General features: G+C 41.6%; 1 protein-coding gene across 1 annotated transcript; it reads right to left on the minus strand.

The window, feature by feature from the left end:
* Nucleotides 1–3,316: 3,316 nt before the first annotated feature.
* LOC133962053 (CD109 antigen-like) lies at nucleotides 3,317–18,208 on the minus strand. The gene is made up of 33 exons (XM_062397488.1): nucleotides 18,152–18,208; nucleotides 17,515–17,525; nucleotides 17,262–17,413; nucleotides 17,145–17,173; nucleotides 16,779–17,012; nucleotides 16,542–16,664; nucleotides 16,417–16,456; nucleotides 15,280–15,364; nucleotides 15,079–15,184; nucleotides 14,865–14,985; nucleotides 14,669–14,778; nucleotides 14,394–14,588; nucleotides 14,014–14,118; nucleotides 13,876–13,938; nucleotides 13,174–13,344; nucleotides 12,926–13,081; nucleotides 11,359–11,428; nucleotides 10,899–10,980; nucleotides 10,680–10,797; nucleotides 10,249–10,362; nucleotides 9,670–9,888; nucleotides 9,402–9,543; nucleotides 8,412–8,588; nucleotides 8,124–8,205; nucleotides 7,216–7,447; nucleotides 6,956–7,127; nucleotides 6,373–6,563; nucleotides 6,087–6,242; nucleotides 5,929–5,994; nucleotides 4,935–5,074; nucleotides 4,684–4,840; nucleotides 4,326–4,428; nucleotides 3,317–3,809 (listed from the first exon to the last, which is right to left on the minus strand). Exons 1-33 carry the CDS (start codon nucleotides 18,206–18,208, stop codon nucleotides 3,607–3,609), a joined length of 4,182 nt encoding a protein of 1,393 aa, XP_062253472.1. The 3' UTR covers nucleotides 3,317–3,606.
* Between the last annotated feature and the right edge of the window lie 322 nt (nucleotides 18,209–18,530).

Below are 18,530 nucleotides of genomic sequence, written 5' to 3' on the forward strand. Positions count from 1 at the left end.
TCTACAATACATGGGAAATATTCTGTTCCTGTATTCAACTCTTTAAATGATCAATGTTTGTATTCCAAAACTCTTGATCATACAGGTACTCAAATCATCGTACCTTAAAATGTTATTATTTGAACAAAACACACAGTCCATCTTCCTAGCAGCAATACCGCATGTTTTTCCGAAGGCTCGCACCGGGAGATTAATATCATAAATAATGACCTCCTCCGCTTTGTTTACCTCATTTGCATGCCCCAGTGAGCGGCGCGTTGCCAATGTTACTGCCCTCTCTCTCTCACATACACACAAACACACAAATTAATTGGCCTGATTATTAAAATATAAATCTCATCAGACTCAGTGAACCTGATTCATGAGAACAGACCAAAGTGTCATTCTGGACCCAATACGACCCCAAATAGCCACTGAAACTTCCTTGAATAGTCTGTCTGCATTTCTGCAAGCGCTTTGCTTTGGGAGATTGTTTACATATTGTTCTCTTTCATCTCCTGTTGCTTCACATCTGCATGATAAAGTGGTGAAAGACGGAGCCATTAATCTCTCTTCGCATGTGTTTATTTTATTTTTTTCATAGAGGTTTCCTTCAACTTATCTTAACATCTTAATACCACGACTGCACTTAACCTAATCTCTCTGTGAGTTAAGGCCACTACATCAGACAGTTGTCAGCCCTCTGTCAGAGTCAATGCATGACATCACAACCGTCGCCTGCCCCTGATTTACCGAATGTTTTTGCAGCCTGACACATAACAAGGCCCTGGTTCGTGGGGTCGTCCGTCATGACCTTAATGCCTGTGTCATTATCCGCCGTGTATACACACAGAGCCACAGCACAGCTAAAGAAAACCCACAAAATGACTTTTAGGCAGTAAATAATGTGACATCATATAGAATACAGATGTTCATTTTCACAAACAGTGCAAAAGTATATACTGCCACTCTGCTTTTATACCCTTAGGAAAGTTTTTATTTCCTGTCCTGCCAACATAAACATTTATTTTATTCATCAGTGACAACGTTATCAAAAATGTTAAGTGAACAAGCAAAAGGTATTTCCTGTTTGTGAAATTATCCATTCATGTGGCCTTGAAGTCTCACTTCAGCTTTGAACCCATTGCTATTAAAAAAGCAAGGCTGCCATCTAGTGTTTTGGTATTTGGCACTGCAACTTTTTAATTTATGTTGACAAGTATTTAAAACAATGAAGTAATTAGCGTACAAATAAACTGCACAGCATGGAAATACTAAAACTATATTCTATCCATCCCTTATTACCTGAGTGTCCTTTTGCAATTATAGCTTGTAACCTTGTAACCGTGGACTTCATGAAGCTGCCGGGGGGGGAGGGGGTCACGATCCCAGTCACATCGACGGAGCTGTAGTGGAGAGAGTCTCCGACTTCAAATTCCTTGGTGTGTTCATCAAGGATGACCTGACCTGGTCAAGACATCCTCTCAGGCTGCACTACTGCCTGGTATGGTAGCTGCTCTGCTGCTGATCATAAGGCCCTGCAGAGGGTGGTGAAGACAGCGGAGCGTATCATCGGCTGCCATCTCCCTTCCGTGCAAGGCATCTACAACACAAGATGCCTGAAAAAAGCATGGAACATTAAAAAGGACCACAACCTCCCAGGCAATGGAATTCTCACACTGCTGTTGCTTTCATGGCCTATTAGCCAGACCTACACAAAATAGCATTGTGAGGCTAAACAATAGGACCCACTAACTATATACATGTGGTCTTTAAATAAAGACTGCCTTGTTTTTAGGAGAGCTAAATGCAATTTGGTAATTCTACAACAGGGGGCTTTACAGGGTTAAGGAAATATGCATATATAAAGTAGAGTCTTATAGCATCGACATATGTGAACACCACTGGGACACAAGGCTGTTGCTCACATATGGTCAAAATATTCACCCCAGCATCAGAGTCTATACTAAAATTGGAAATCGAAACCAACTGTGCTGTGATTCTGCAGCCTTCTCATTGAGCTGCACTGGTGTAAATCTACTTCACTCAAGGATCCACTTCGGTCTATAGGAGGGATTAAGGCAATTCTCACAGGTTGTAACCATTTATTACATTCCACGCAGGCCAAAAAGTAAAGGGCCGACTGTATAGAAGTTTGCCTGAAGTATGGATTAGCTTTTTTTTTTGTGTTCTATACTTCGTTCCAGGTCTGTTTTTGCTTACGAACTAAAGGTTTATTGCCCCTGGAGGAAAATTGCGTTTGCCCAATGAGCCTAGTAAAATGTTACCCATAAAAACCAGACATGCCATTAAAACACCAAATATCAGCAGATTAAAAAAAGGTCATAAGGTAAGAGTGTGTCTTTAAAAGAGGTCAAAGATCAGGTTCAGGTACAGAGCATAACTCTGCCACTAGATCTACGATGGGGCAGATGTTTGGTTTCACTATACATCTTTCTCTGGAATTTGGGGGATTCATAGCCAGTAAGATACTAATTTTGTCTCAGTGACTTAATGGGAGGTGTATATAGGGAAGAAGTCAGTACAACACATATAGAATCAAGAGCGTGCATATTTCCACCAAGGCCCAAAAGCCCCCGTGCATCAGCAGTCCCTGATTTGTATTTGTATTTGGATGAAAATGTCATTATCTTGTAATGCTGAAGAAAAGAAAAAAAAGAAAATCCTGGATCTATCCATTAATCTAGATCTGGACCAAAATGCAATGGGGTTTTTCCCGGACCCATAATGCATCATTCCAACAAGTTCAGTGGAAATTCGTCAAGCACTTTTTGCGTCATCTTGCTTACAAACAAACTAACAAACAAACAGACAGCTGCATAAACAACCTCCTTGGTGCAGGAAATACATTTTCATGGTACTCAGGATTTCAATATTGTTATTGTTACCTTCAAAGTAAAATCCCGCCTGTGTGAGATGACTGATTACCACAGTCAGAAAAGCAGTCACATTCAAGAGAATGCGGTGTGAAACATTTGCGTTGTACAAGATGAAATATGCTGTGGACCGAACTCAGTTGGTAAAAATCGTACAAATCACATTCAGAATTTATGATACGGGAGCTGGGAGGATTTAAACGTGTGCATATGTCTGCAGGTCAGTTCACATTCCTCTGGCACAGTGTTACGTGATGTGGCACAGGGGTAACGTGAGGCTTTATTTCATTTCAAATCACCGTACATTTTCTTTCCCTGTGTCACATTCACGTCCTGAGTGTCATACGTCATGTGTAGACGTATATCAAACCCAAAAGTCAGACAGTTGCTGGAAACTGCAGGAGAGCTGTAGAATGAACACATGGATTTAATATATGCTTTAATATGTTTTGAAATGTTTAAAATCAAACAATTTATTAATAGTAAAAATGAAATATATGGGTAGTTTACCAAATACAGTAATTCTACATTAAAATAACAAAATAAAACCCACTGTAATTGTAGACGGGCAACATGCTAAACGTTACAATCATTCGTCAAGAAATAATAAATTTCATATAGAACTTATAAACTGGATCCAGTGCATACCAATGTTTACATACTGAACTAAATGTCCCTCAATTCATTACTTTACATTTTTTTGTTTTAAAAAGAAATCCACAAATGCAGACTACAATGAAGGGAAAGCAATGACTCCAAGAAATATGCAACTCAAGCTGTAGGTGACACTGTTTACCGAGCGAGACAAGAGGGGAGAGGTAGAAACTGTCGCTGTGATTCCAGGTCTACAGAGACCACAGTCCGAACCACAGAAGAAGCAGGATTCCATGTTGTGAAGAAAGTCGGAGTTGTACATTCGTACTGCTTTTCTCTCTAAGACACAGAGGAAACAATCACAAATAATACTGTAAAATAAGAATCACACTGTGTATATCACTGTGAAATCAAACTGTTGTGCATATTAAGAGAGCTTGACTTTTGCTACAGTCCAACACAAAAAGTAAACAGATTTTAGGGTGTGTTTACATATGCTTTAGTAGCCTAGTTTATATTATATTAAGGAAATCACGTTACATGGAACATGAAAAACCTGGATCATCTTATCCCAGTTTCCTGGTTTTTGACCATGTGACTGTAGGTGTGTCTTGCTTTCTCACAACGACCTCCCAAGCAACAGTATCCTGGATTCTATTGAAGCACTCCAGGTAATATAAACATGCATATACACAGGTTTCTTATAAACAAGATACGTTCTCAACTAGCTCTCTGCAACCAGTGTAAACTGTTAACATGTGCAAAAATAACCAGGATACTTGGAAACCAGATTCTGCTTTTCCATTCTTGAAATGTTTAAGGTCTGTGGCAGCCAGAATGTGAAGTTGTACTCACGAGGTTCATAGTAGTCGTAAACCTGCACCACAGCGTCCTGCACATGGGCCACTTTGTGGTTTCTGATAACTGGAAGTCCGATGCAGACCTCTGACTTGTTGAGCTGCAAAGTGCCAGAGAAGTGATTGATGACAAACTAATGTCTGTACACAATAAATAATCTTTCATTTGAATGAAATTTGTTCATTTGGTAATGTTTGTTTAGATGAGGGTGTGCTGGTCGTTTACGGATGTTGTACTTGTATCAGATTATCGGATTGTTCCAACAGCCTTGCTTTAGAAAAAGTATTTGTACAAATTTGTGCTCAAATGTTCCTGAAATTCTTATAGTCTGACAAAAGGCTGATGAGACCCTTACTGAATCCATGTACAAGCTGATCTTCTCAGGCAGTATCTCCACCTTCCTGATGAGGTCCGTCAGGGCAGCGGCTCCAGGAGACAGCCCGAAACCACTGAGCATGCCCACCTCCAGTATGACCATACCTGTCTGAGATATCACCTGAGTCTCCTTTAACCTGGAGAACACAAAAACACAAGGTCATTTAAATTCAGGGTCTGGCGTAACTGGTGTAAATTTGTATGTAAATAAATCTGTGTGGCAGTACTGACCTCATGCATATAGACAGCAGCATGTGATTGTGCTCCTTCCCCTCAGCAACGTCAACATGTAATGAGAACGCCTCTTCGTCAGAGGCGGGTCTGACATCCTGGGACAACGCTGAGCTCTTCACGTTGTAAAAGACGTTCATCTGGATGGATTCATGCTCATGTTTAATAACATAGTGTTGAAAGTGGACAGTTAATGTTAACTCTGGTACTGTATATATTTTTTTCCATTTTTGTTCCATATTGTTGTTTTATGTTGTTTTTATATTGTTGCTCTTATATTGTTGTTTCTATATTGTTGTTTCTATATTGTTGTTTTATGTGTATATGTTGTTTTTATATTGTTGTTTCTATATTGTGTTTTTTTGTGTATATGTTGTTTTTATATTGCTGTTTTTATATTGTTGTTTTATGTTCAGTGCACCAATGAACGACACCAAGGCAATTTCCTGTATGTGCAATCATACTTGGCAATAAAAAGAATTCTGATTCTGATTCTGATTAACTGTACTATAGCAGTTCACAATGGTACTCCCCATAGTCACAAAACTAATATCGCATAGAGTCATGGAAAACATCTGGATATCTGTATCTGTTTACCTATTTCTACATAAAAGTATTAAATGAAGACAATTGGCTGAGGTTATAACTCTGAGAATAGTGAAGACATTTTCATGTCACCACAGTCATCATCCAATCAGTGATTTTATCTGTATTACTACATTATGTGTTCCAGATGGTAATTGCTGAGCCTCTATTATCCCCAAACATTAGCATTTAGCTGTGTGTTGGTAGCATTGGGCTGGGGGAAGCTATGATGTAGGGCTGCTGCCTTCAATTTATTCTGGTCATGCTCCGCTGGTGGAACTGAGGTTCATCTCGAGCTGAGTAAATCAGAAGTATGGAAACAATCCTGCACTGCGGGGGGTAGTTTGGAGTTGTGGTGTGATGTTTTCCTTTAACAGCTTTAGTAAAAAAGCAATGCTGTATACCCTACCTGAAATATGGCAAATCCTCTTCCCTCCATGTGTACGTTCATCTTTAGATCCTGGTCCGCGTTAATCTAACAGGAAAGTAAAAAAAACTGGTTGAAAGTAGCTCGGACACTACAGCATCACGTGAAATACAGAAAAAAAACACACACAGACTTATTACCTCTTTGCTTTGATACATCCGATAAGTCGTAGAGTTGATGCTAAACAGAGAACCGAACGAAGATGCTGGAGCGGATATGTTAAGTCTGAGGTCGATGGCGTTGGCTCCGCTGAATGCTGCGTAGTAAGACAGAGCCTGGAAGCCGACCACCGTGTCCTGAGGACGCACATTGGAAACAATCAAATACTATATCATGATGCAAGAGATAATGCTGGATATATATACACATAGTATACTATAGACATACACAATTATACAGATCCTATTTGTATCTTTCTCGTCCCACCTGTGTCGTGCTGAAGCCTCCCAGATGATTCCTCTGCTTACTCAACCACTTCAGGAGTGCAAAGCCCTCGAGGAGGCTGGCACGCTTGAAAAGTACCAGCAGCACGTAAGAGGCCATCTCGATCTGCGCCGAGTACGGCTGCCAGTCACGAGAGTTCAGGCCAGCAGAGGACGCCCACATCATGACTCCATCTTTGGAATAAAATGTTCCTACAGATTTATCTTGCCGCTCATTGGAAAGAACATCCACATCGATCTACATGGTTGTCATTACAGTTTTAAGATGGATCAAGATAATAGGAAATATCAAACAGAAAAATGTTCTAGCAACTCACCAGATGGTCAAGTTAGACTTCTGTAAAACTAAACCAGGCTGCTTAGGAGCAGATATCAAATGTTTTCTGGTTGGTAACAACAACAGTTTTTGGATTCCAACAAAACATTTTTAGTTTTTTTGCAACAAAACACGTGGTTTCACTAATACTGCAGTTTCAGAGTATTGGATGCATCTTGTGAATCTCAAATATCAGTTTGAACTTGGACTGTTGCGTATCCCCATATTGAGACAGCCCTTGTTAAATTACCTTTGTAGTCCGCTCTACTGATGAGCTGGGCGAGAGCAGGGGCAGCCGTCTGACTCTTTGCCAGAGCTAAAGCATATGTCACCAGACACAGGCTGTAGTTACTGACCACCTCACTGGACACTTTGATCTCCAGGTACCTCGTGGCCAGGGACACGTTGGTTTGGTACATTTTCTTCACGAGGAACCAGAAGAAGAGATCATCAGTGTCTCCGCGTTTCCTCCCTCGTATACTTTACATGACACCGTCTCGACTGACATACCGCGTAGGTCTCATCCTCCAGCAGCGCAATCAGCACATAAGCGGTGAGCGCCACAGAGCTGTTGTCCAGTCCGCCCTGCATCTCCGTGTGGATCAACCTGCCCACCTCTCTGAACTCTCCCTGAGGCCCCTGGTGCTTCAAGAGCCAAGTAATGGCTCGAGTCAGGACACTGTTGTCTATCTGCATGTAGGGCTGAGCTTGGAGGAAGCACCGCAGCACGAAGGCTGTCAGCCTACGACGGAGAGACAGAGAGATTACTTTGTGAATTTGATGTTTATCAATACAACAACACAATTAATTGATTTTGGGGGCCCCACACAAAGGGGATCTGGGAGGACCAACATCAAACCAAACTGAACCCACAGCCATTGCCAATTTTTTACGGAGTCAGTCTTTCTGCCTGTCCTGTTGTAACCTCCTTGTTGAAAAGGTGAGAAGTCGCAAAGTTTTTCAAACCAAACAACATGAATAGGAAAGTAAAGTGCGATTGATTACCTTTCTGAAGTAGGTTGTTTTCACCCCTGTCGGTTTTTCATCAACAGGATTACAAAAAAATTACAGGATGATTTTTCCATGAAACTTGGTGAAAGGATGGGAAAGGAATCCATTAGAAAAATTGTAATCACTGACTAAGAGGTGGATCACTTTCTTTCAAATAACGAGATAAGGCGTTTTTGTCATTTAGGGAACAATCTATCCATGTGTGAAATGTGGTGTGGTTTGACTGATTTTAAGGGAGCACTAATCGTCCTCTAGTTTAATTCCACAAACCAAACCTACTGTTGTTACCCCTCGTGAACAACACCTCTGAGTGTCCTAGTAAACCAGAAGCAAGGGAGCACTGCCTTCACCTGATTAACAATGAACTACCTGTCACTTGTTTGATTTCGAGGACACTGGAAACCCACCATGTGCTCCCAGAGGTGTCACTGTCACCAAAAGCAGCAAAAGATCCATCTTCTCGTTGGAAGGACAGTTGTCGCTGATAACCTTCCACCAAAAAATATAACATGATGATAAAACATGACATGTGAAGTGAAACTCAGCAACAAATCACTGAATTTCATGCAGATAATAATCTTCATGAAGATGAGCCGTAGAGCCTAAGTAACACTAGTAAATATTACACTTTATAAAGTATGTACACAGGGTCATATACCATGAGTGATCCAGTAAACCATGAAAATGCTACTCACCCTCAATCATGTAACCCAGCGCCCGTTTCTTGATCTCCTCATCATTCAGAGTTGACATGTTCAGGTACTGGAGAACATAAACACTCGGAGCAAAGTGGATCAGGTTCTGCTCCCCACAGCCCTGAGGCAGCTGCACCAGAGAGTCCAGGTTACTGAAGGACAAGGCCAAGAGATCCCCTGTGAGAAGGGAGGTAAGAAGCTATTACTAGTTTCGGGTGAGACATGTCACAAACGGTCAGTGCTTCAGACTTGATATGGTGTCAGTTTTTAAATGCCCGCCTTATAACCACAGTTGAAGTATTGAAGTATTAGTAATCACTACTAAAGTTGAAGTATTGTCCCGTATGTAACGTAAAGTCTATAAAGATGGAGGACATGACTGCCTCCCTAAAGTGAAGTAAAATCATATAGATTGCAACTAAGTGGCAGGCCGTAGTATTGGTCATAGAATCTTTAACAACACCTCCTCCATGTTAGTGGAGGGGACATGAACCAAACAAAAAGCTCTACGTTTAACCACTCTTTTGAAATTGCTTTTTGGAATCACAAGTTATGAGGTCAGAAGAAACACAGTCATGAAAACACCATCGCAAGCAGGGACAAATACTCTATCTTGCACATTTGCTCAATGTTTAATACTCAGAAACCACAAATTTGGCTTCAACAGAAGAAAAACCTGAAGCCTGTCTCTCTACCATGACGAACGTCCAACATCCCTCAACCTGAGTGGAGCGCAGCCAACCAGCCTGACAGCTGCTCTGAATCTGCCCACCATAACATTCCTGTTTGAGTTTCATTGTTTCCATTTCCCAACACGCAGCACCTGAATGTTTTCAGGACTTTGATGCACAAACGCCCAGGCTCCACATCCAAACACTTAGGAAAATACGAGCACATATTACCCATGCATGATTGACCTAAAGTAAACATAACTTGCACTCAGATGGAACAGCCAATGGCACCACAGGGAAAGACAAATGATAGACGTACCAACCAGTGCCACATGGGCCTTCTGGCTGCCCGGCACCACATCTGGTGGGAAGAAGAAGGAGACAGATCTGGAGTCGTTCTGCCTCTCTGGTGCCAGCTCCAGGAACAGGGTCTGTGAGTACGACTGTTCGACACCCTCAGGCTTCAGAAACAGGAAAGTTCACGTTAACATGGGATTAACCATATGCCACATAGCACGTTGTATATTATACTGCCTCTATCCCCCTAAACAACATCTGTAGTATCCTAGATTTCAATCACACCATACCTTCACATGGACTGTCCAGACCAGGCTGTCTGAGGCCTCTGCAGATACGGCGTCCACAGTTATTTCCATCTCACCCAGAGCTACTGGCCTGATGGGGAACCAGGCTGTAGCAGAGACATGACTCCCTAAGGTTAGTGTCTGGGCATTTACCACAGAGACATCGCTTCTATCTCCCAGAACAAACTTGAAGGCGGCACTCTGTGCAAGCAGCACGATCACCTGCAGTGAGAAACATATGGAAGCTAAGCAAAAACCTTTTAGACATCAAATCAATCAATCAAACAAAATTGATTTATATAGCACCTTTCAAACAATTAAAATGCAACAAGGGCTTTACAAGTGATTGGCAAAACAAAGGATCTTCAAAAATAGTTCAAAACATACAGATTAGAGACCAAAGCAATTTAAAAAACACTTTTAATGAAATCTGACAGTCATACATATTATTGGAAGATAATTTTAGATTGTCAATTAGCCAAGTTCTTCGACTGGTAAAGGAGTTAAATAATATTTCATCCATCAATTATCTTTACTGCTTTTATTTCAGCCGGAATATCCCACGGATGCATTCGTTCAGACCTCCAAGTCCTGCTCTAAATGGTTGATGACGTCGACCTGGAGCACTATCTCCTCTCCCCTGATGAGGTACGATGGGACATTCAGAGACAAGGAGAAATCTTTGGACACACTCATCTGTAAACAGGAGGACACAGATCACTTTAAGCAATTTTGGCTGAAAATACAAAACTAAATTAAAAAGACAACAATTCAAATATCTATTTTTAATATTGCTATTTAAGAAAATGATACTGCGGTAATAGATTTAAAAAAAATCGCCTGGCCCTAGAAGGAACTGAAACTAGATGCAGAAATCTCTTCCTGTATCTCCTGTTCAGCAGAGACAAAAGCACAACAGAAATCGAGAAAGAAAACAAAACAATAGTTGGAAAATACCCGACAACTGGGAAATATCCCGAGGACACAATGGCACATAGTGAGTATTTAGTTACCTTAAGTGGCACAGGAGTGAAGCCCAAACCCAGATTGTCTGACATGACCAGGGCTACAGCTCCTAAAGCAGTAACACCATCTGGCACTGGGATTTTCACACTTGTCCAATTTGTATCACTGAGGGAAATGACAGGAGGAAAGAGTGACACGGTATTTATACAAGAACATAAATCACTCGGTTTAATCTACCTAACCCTAAGTACTGTGTCAGTACACACCTGACAAAAGTGTCTAACCAAAGCAAGGATTCCGTGGAGTCCATCCAGTGGTTCCAGTACTTCTCCACCAATAGGACGTCGCCTTTTGAAACCCCTCCCCACAAAAGAGTCAGAGGAGATCTGAATAAGCCCAGACTGTATTTATATCTGAAGACTGGAGGTTAAATCAGCTTGCCCAACAGAGAGACTACGAATAGAAAGTAAATGTAAATTGAAGGACCTGTGTGTATTTACAATAAATCCAATAAACTCGGTTAATATGACTCTGTTGATGTTGCTTTCAGTTGTTATGACGCCACTCTCTGGAATTCTCTAACCTTTGATCTGGGCGGCTAAACCAGTTTTTTCTTTCAAAAGCAGATTATAAACTGTATTTGCTTTTTCTCTGGAAGCACATTGAATCTATGCTTGCCATATGAAATGTTCTATAAACAGTAAATAAACTTATTTATTATCCTACCATTCCGAGGTCCATCAGGCTGCTTTTGCTTGTACAGTGTAGCATTGGTCAGCATCCAAATATGGCATTCCTGTAATGCGAAAGACACAACAAATTTAATAAAATTGATACATTATTTATCAGCTGCAAAACAATACAACTGTAGAGATAATCTTTAGATGATGACAACCATTAACGCCTGTACTCAGACTTCCATCAGACGATGCATCGTTAGAGAAAAGTAGGTCAAGTCTTGGCAGGTGATGTGAGGTGTAAAAGAGTCTCAACTCAGGCCAGAGGAGATATCGGTTTATAAACGAGCTGTTCAAGCTGATACAATTTAGAGCTTTGGAGACGAGGAAAGTTCATCTTTAGGATGAGCCACAGCGGTGAAGGCTTTGTCTCCTCCATCCTACATCCATCAATACCCCTCAGGCCACGCAGCCAACACACTAGAGTTACCAGCTCTTAGAAACGGAAGAGTCATGGCCTAACAAAGCACACAGATAAGTTACATCCAGACCAACTGGTTTAGTAGTGGTCACACACTTAATACAGTATCTCACTGGGAAAACTGTGTCTTTACAAAAGATTAAGGTTAGTGTAAGACCAGTGTATAGAAATTAACTGTGAAGCAAATCTGACAGAATCTGAACAGGTGACTTTGTGAAGGAGGTTCTCAGAAGATCAAGTTTCAGAGATAATGTATTTGTCTCTTTTGAGCATGGAGCTTCTGGGTTCAAGTGACTTAAAATCACAGATCAGCGTTAAGAAGAGCAAAAAAAGAGCTTTGAAGCAACACTAGGTGGTTTTTGTACCTTAAAATAAAGGCTTAAAGTTACTATTACAGGGAGAATAGCATGACTGGCATTGCCACAGCGTCCCCTGGAGGCCTGGAACTGCACCATGAGCACAATCTGCAGCGTTGCTTAACATGGAGATTAACTCGGTGAAATCAGACCTGCAATTGCATACCTGTGACCATAACCTAACCCTGGTGTTGCATGCTGAAACATTGCAACCTGCTTTGGAGTTGCACACCCACTACCAGAGCCGGAGTTATCAGCTAGGTTTATATCATTATTCTCAGTGTGGACAAAAATGGCAGCTACAAAGGAAATTAAAAGCTAAAAGAGTCAACTTTATCCTGTTTGCCATGTCTTGTTGTGTTCTGCTTGCTTGATGTTGGGCTGTGTAAGTGTAGGTTGTCGATTTGTTTATTTAACATCAGACCACAGGTAAACCCATTTCAATAGAATTAGCTGGCAAGTAAGCCATAAGCGATAACTGCACCAGCTACTTGCTTGCAGTGTTTTAGTTCAGCGAAAACACTATTATTCTTCTCTATTCTGTACTTCTTCTGCTTTACTTTTAACTCCAGTGTCACAACAAATAAATCGAACTCGCCGTTTGTGCAACCTTGTCAGGTTCTGAGTTAGCCGGTTGTCAACAAACACCAAAGATCCTGGTGCACTGGGAAGCTCAGACCCCAAACCGAATTTGCCACATTTAATTTAGCATCCCACCTGTAGGGGGAGCCCGAATATAGCTGAGAGTGAGTCTTTTTAGAGCTTAAGAGCTACCGTACCTGCTTCACTTTAAAGTCCAGGTCATCCTCTGGAGTGTTGTCTTCATGCATCCCCATTACCGCAATTCCTACATGAGACCTGGGTTCAACAGCGCTGACGGAGAGTGAAACCTGCTCACCTGGCCGAGCCTCGTCACTGCTCCACTTGAGAGGGACCTGCCGAAAGAAAATCGCACAATCATAGGCATGTCCCGAAGAATTGTCAACCAGTTGTCCACCAATAGTGATAGCACAATAAATGAAATTACATGGCTGTGTTGGCTGATGGGTACGTGTGCTGTGTCACTGACGACCTCTCCATCAGATAGGAGGCAGTACACGGTGATGCAGGCCTCAGGTGACCAGGCCAGGGCTGGGGTCAGAGAGAAAGAGGAGGAATTCTTTGTTCCAGCAGCGAGCACTTGACCTCTGGCGCTCACCTGGAAGTACAACAACATAAGAGAAGCTTTTCACACAGAGAAATAAATGATGTCTCATAATGATCCATACACCAGCATCCATTGTGGCTTCACTGTGATGGTTGGAGCTACTGTATAAAGAGAAAAGTCAACAATAATTGCTCAGGCCTTGAAGATCGATAAAGATAATTGAAAGGTAAATATATAAAGGAATATATAAAGGCCAATAGGAAAATGTACTGGTACTGATACCAGCATTTGTTAATTTCTCGGATACTGCTGAAGATGCCGGGTTGGGCATCAGCGAGTACTCTAATCTATGTGCTAATCCACTACCACATCTTTAAAGTATATTAGTTTCACCAAAATTAAACAGCATTAGAGGAAACAACTTCTTCAGCGCTCCAAAACAGTTGTATTTAGCAGCAAAGAATAAGTGATTTTTGATAGCGTAGCATTAGCCAGAGTTAGCCTAAATGTCAGCAATGTTTAAATTCACTGATACAGCACAGCTACTCGGTTTCAAAATGTAATACATTTGACTCAACATACCACAAAGTGAAGCGCAGTAGGTTTAAAGGTGCTCTCGACTTCTATTTGAAGAGGAGATCCGACCTGAAAGTTAAATAAATTCCATGAAACATAACCTAACACAATCATCTATGTAACAGAACACATGTTCATGCTTACCTGTGCTGGTAAGGCAGCTATTGGCGTGATCTGAATATATGAACCATTGGGAGAAACATGGTTGTTGTAGATCTTCAGAGTCATCTCACTGGACTGGAATCTGGCCTGAACATATACAAGTTATATACACAAAAATATGAAGTGTTATATATAAATGTTAAAATACAACTTTCAGTCTTTGGAAAAGAAACCATCTATCATTTTGATTTGATGCTTTTTTTCTCTCCTCAGACATAGAGGAAAATAAACCTCACTTATTCAAATTAGTTTCTGAACATGTGTAACGAATCCACCCATCTTACGCACAACGAAACCGCTGAACGCCACTTTTCCCCGCAGGACCAACATTCCAGGTGTTATGAATCAAAACGAATACTCACCCGAATAAAAAGCATCTCCACTTGAGCCTGTAACTCAAGCTTAATGTGGACGTCCCCGTCCTCGGGCACTGGTGCCATCAGAGTTGTGGACTTGGTTGAGTTCAGCGCCGGCGTTCTCTGATCGACCTCAAACGCAGCCAAGTGTGTTCGATCCTGCGAGCTCAGGGGCTTTCTGTCGTATCTAGTGATCCTCAGCTGTGGGATAAAGAGGTCCAGCTCTTAGCTTCATGAAAACAGCTGCTACAAGAACAGAAGGATAGGAACAAGTCACTAACTGTTGTAGTGAAGTGTAAAGATGGTCTGAGGGTCGATGGGAAATCATGGAAGGTGAGCTGGTATGTGTTCCTCATGAGTTGGACTTCAACCGTTTTGTTCACTTTAGATCCTAAGGTGACGAGAGGTGATATCAGCCAATGGCTTGAAAACAGGGCTATAAGTATTACATTAACGCTGTTTTTAAATCCATCTCACCTTTCAAGTTGCCGGTAACACAGACGGCAACTTGCACTCGGGTATCACTGCTACTTCCTGATGAAGCTTGGAGGGTTTTAACTTGATCTTTGCTGAAGAAAAACTGTGTTGACCCATAGATCTGAAAAAGAAAAAACAAAGATCAGACGACAGGGAGCCGACTGTTGCCGTTTATCTACTTCATGAATGAACTACAAGGACAATTTACCCTCACCTCTTTGGTTTGTGTCAACTTGTCCTCAGAAGCTGCAGGGATAGTTTCAGGTGCCAGAGAGACAGAGACAGATAACGTCCCGTGTACAGGTTGTCCACTGGGGTATCTAAAGAAGAAAAAACCCTACAAATTATTAACATTTGTGTAGATTGCAGATGTTATAAATAATAGATTATTGGCAATGATCATAATTTAACCCACAGTGCTCTGACTGATCCTGAGATGTCGTCTCCAAGGAGGACCCGTGACGCCGTCTTTAGCATCACTTCGAAATGAGAACGCTCTGCTACAGAGTAACGATGTAGTAAAGTAAAGGATCAGGCAGTAATTAAAAGACAGGTTTACATTTTTGTGAGTTTATCTTGAAGGAAAGATTCACCATTATTCATGACGGTCTATAAGGAACATTCAGGTTTATTTTGTACATTTTAATACATTTTGCAGGGTTTGACCATTGTTGCAATTTAAAGATGCATTTAAAACCTGGTCTTAAGGGATAGTTCACCCAAAAATGAAAATTCAACCATAAACTAACCACCACTATGCCGATGGAGGGGTGGGTGAAGTGTTGTAGTCTGCAAAACTATTTAGGAGTTTCATGGGTAAACAGTGTGCAGAAGGTGAACACGGCTCCGGAGCAGGCTAACAGAGGACGTTATGGTTAAGAAAATGGTGTAAATGTTGCTGTTTCGAGTCTAATTTAAATGTCGGGTCTTATTGAAACTTGGATGTAATCACAAGACCTGGACGGAAACATTTGATGTTATATTTGATGAATGGTCACCACCAACACTGTTTACCCCTGAAACACCAAACGTGTTTTGTGGACTCAAACGCTTTACCCATCCCTCAATCAGCATAGTGTTGAGTACATAATGAGATGAACTATCCCTTCAAATAAAAGTTAATGGGAACAGAGTCTTCTTTTGGTGCAGTGTGTCCATGCTGAGCTGCAAAGGAAGGTCACCAAAAAATAGAAGGCTTTGTACTTTAAAGCTGTGCTGGATCTAGGACTTTTCTAAATCGGGACTCATAAATGGGCCTTAAATATATTAGGACATTTGTTTCTGGTTCATATAATTATAAACTTAGAAAATAAAACATTCTTGCATTTTCATATAGTAGTAGGTGACTGCTGACAGGACAGGGGCACTTCAGATGATTGGCCCTGCCCCTTGCTTTTGAAGCTGTAACTTTGAAAACAGCACTGGAAGTGGGATCTAATTGGTGGGAAGAGTGGGTGGGCAGGTGCATGGCACTTTTGTTTGAAGAAAGATAATGTGAACTAATGCACTAAGCTTATTTTCAAAAATAATATGACAAAAAAAGGTCTTTTACCATGATGCTCCACGAAGAATGTTTTCTCTTTCGTCCCCCCCTGTTGTAAAGACAACATGAGGTTACATTTTTTTGTCTTTTAAAAATAAAATACGAATGTAAGTGAAACAAAAAATCACCCATACATTCACTGTTGTTATGAACGTCCACTGTCCAAGAGGAGCCGTCTGCGTTAAACTGAATTCCTGCAACACAATCCCCAGATTCCCTGTGGACGCCCAACTGTCCACGACATTCCCACTGGGATCCTGCGTGAGACAGAGGGACGTCGGTCAGGCTTCCCATGGCGTCACAATGCCGGGCTAAAGAAATCTATTCAGCGCCTGTGGCTTTGTCCTTTCACACACATGACAGAAACCTACCTTTACAGCGGTATGCACTGTTCCTTTGTACGGACGGTTATCCAACTGGACTGAGACAATCCTGACTTGGATGTTGTCACCTGGCTGGTAGCGTGATTTGTCCATTTGGATAAAGACGGAGAGGTTCTTCAGGTTGAAGCTGAGGGTGGTGGTGTCTGTGAATATGACACTGTCCCCCCTGTAGCCTCTCACGGTCAGGTTAAAGAGGGAATTGTGGGATATAGAGCCAGGAATCTGGAGCAGGTGCATTTGAATTATTAGAAATCTGTGACTATAGGCTAAGAAATCATTACTGATTTTTCCATATTGGAAAGAAATACCAGAAATTTTCTGAGAGAAGAAAGAATAAGGTATAGATATACTCACCGGAGGCAGTGTGAGGACCCGGGTCAGACCTTTAAAAACAGAATGGATCTTTAGCTGTCAGAGAATTCAAAAATTATTTTGTCTATCAACTCTAGATTTCTGGAACTGCAGTATCACCTCCTTGGAAGTCCTCTGTTTGGGCTACTCTGGTGTCCCCATGTGCCAATTCAGCCGTCACCCTGCCAGGGAGGACTGATAGAACCGTGGCGGCCAAGGATGTCGGTGTCCCAGCATGCAACACATCTGGACCCGAGATCAGATACAAAGTCCTGATAGAAGGAGGGAAGACATCGATTAGTCAGACAAGTTGGTTCAACTGAATCAATATATAAAATATGAATGTTCATGTTTTATTCAATGCACCACTCACCTGGTTGAATCCTGAGTCGAAACAGGCACAGCAGAATACACAACTCCCAAACACACAATCAGGGTCCAAATCCAACGCATGATTCCGTTCCCCCTTCTACGTTGCACGTCCTCCAACTTTCGGCACTCAAGGGCCACCACAAGCTCGGCAAGTTCAAGTGACCTGGACTCCTCCTCCTGTCCCCGCACCGGTGTCCCTCACATGCTCACACACCCACTAGCATGCATACTTACTTAATTTCCCTTCGGGGATGAATAAAGTAATCTATCTATCTACTCATACCATCACACTTATAATTCTTTGTCACACACAATGGAGAAGTGGAGTTCACACCAGCACAAACTCTTTCACTCCTTTGCCCAAAGGGGAGCATCTCATCTGTCTATTCAGAGGACGACAATTCACAGTGCCCTGCGAAGTACACAGAGGTGCTCTGGTGTTTCTGTGTAGTGGAAAGAAAATACATTGAGAACACCAGGAGGAATCCAACTGTGACATGTGACCCAATATCCCTGGCACGAAAACAGATGACACTTGAATCGGTGTAGTTTTATTTCTTTATGGCTCTTTCATTGGAAAATAAATCCATATAATCTCAACTCACCTTTGTAGTTAACAGGTTTGACATTTGTATTACCTTGAGGTCAACACAGGGGGCCAGGACAACAGAGAAGAGGGCTGATGATGAGGTCATGGATTGGGAGAAAATGTGGATCAGTTGCCAAACTGCAGTTACCCAAGTCCCAACCTTCTCTTTGCAATAATACACAAATTATTGGATTTAAATTCTATTAAATTGACAAATTTGAGATTCCATATAATTACACTGTTTCCTATTGTGGCAGAAGAATACAGGTTATGCAGAGTTTGCACTAGAAACAGAAGCACAGAAGAGATCAGCTAACGACACAGACTAAATTAATTATTACCTGTATTAAACATCCCTCACCAGCAGAGGGCAGCAGACTCAAGGACAACTAATCACTTTAAAGACAAGCTTAAAACCGGAAGAGATG

Source organism: Platichthys flesus, chromosome 10 (genome assembly GCF_949316205.1).
Source record: "Platichthys flesus chromosome 10, fPlaFle2.1, whole genome shotgun sequence".
NCBI classification, from domain to species: domain Eukaryota; kingdom Metazoa; phylum Chordata; class Actinopteri; order Pleuronectiformes; family Pleuronectidae; genus Platichthys; species Platichthys flesus.

Coding starts and splice junctions, on each gene's coding strand:
- LOC133962053 (XM_062397488.1), bottom strand. CDS start 18,208: ATGACCTCATCATCAGCCCTCTTCTCTGTTGTCCTGGCCCCCTGTGTT. Junction 13,082..13,173: donor CCATCAGCCAACACAGCCAT/GTAATTTCATTT, acceptor TTCTTTCGGCAG/GTCCCTCTCAAGTGGAGCAG. Junction 10,363..10,679: donor TCACTCCTGTGCCACTTAAG/GTAACTAAATAC, acceptor TCCTGTTTACAG/ATGAGTGTGTCCAAAGATTT.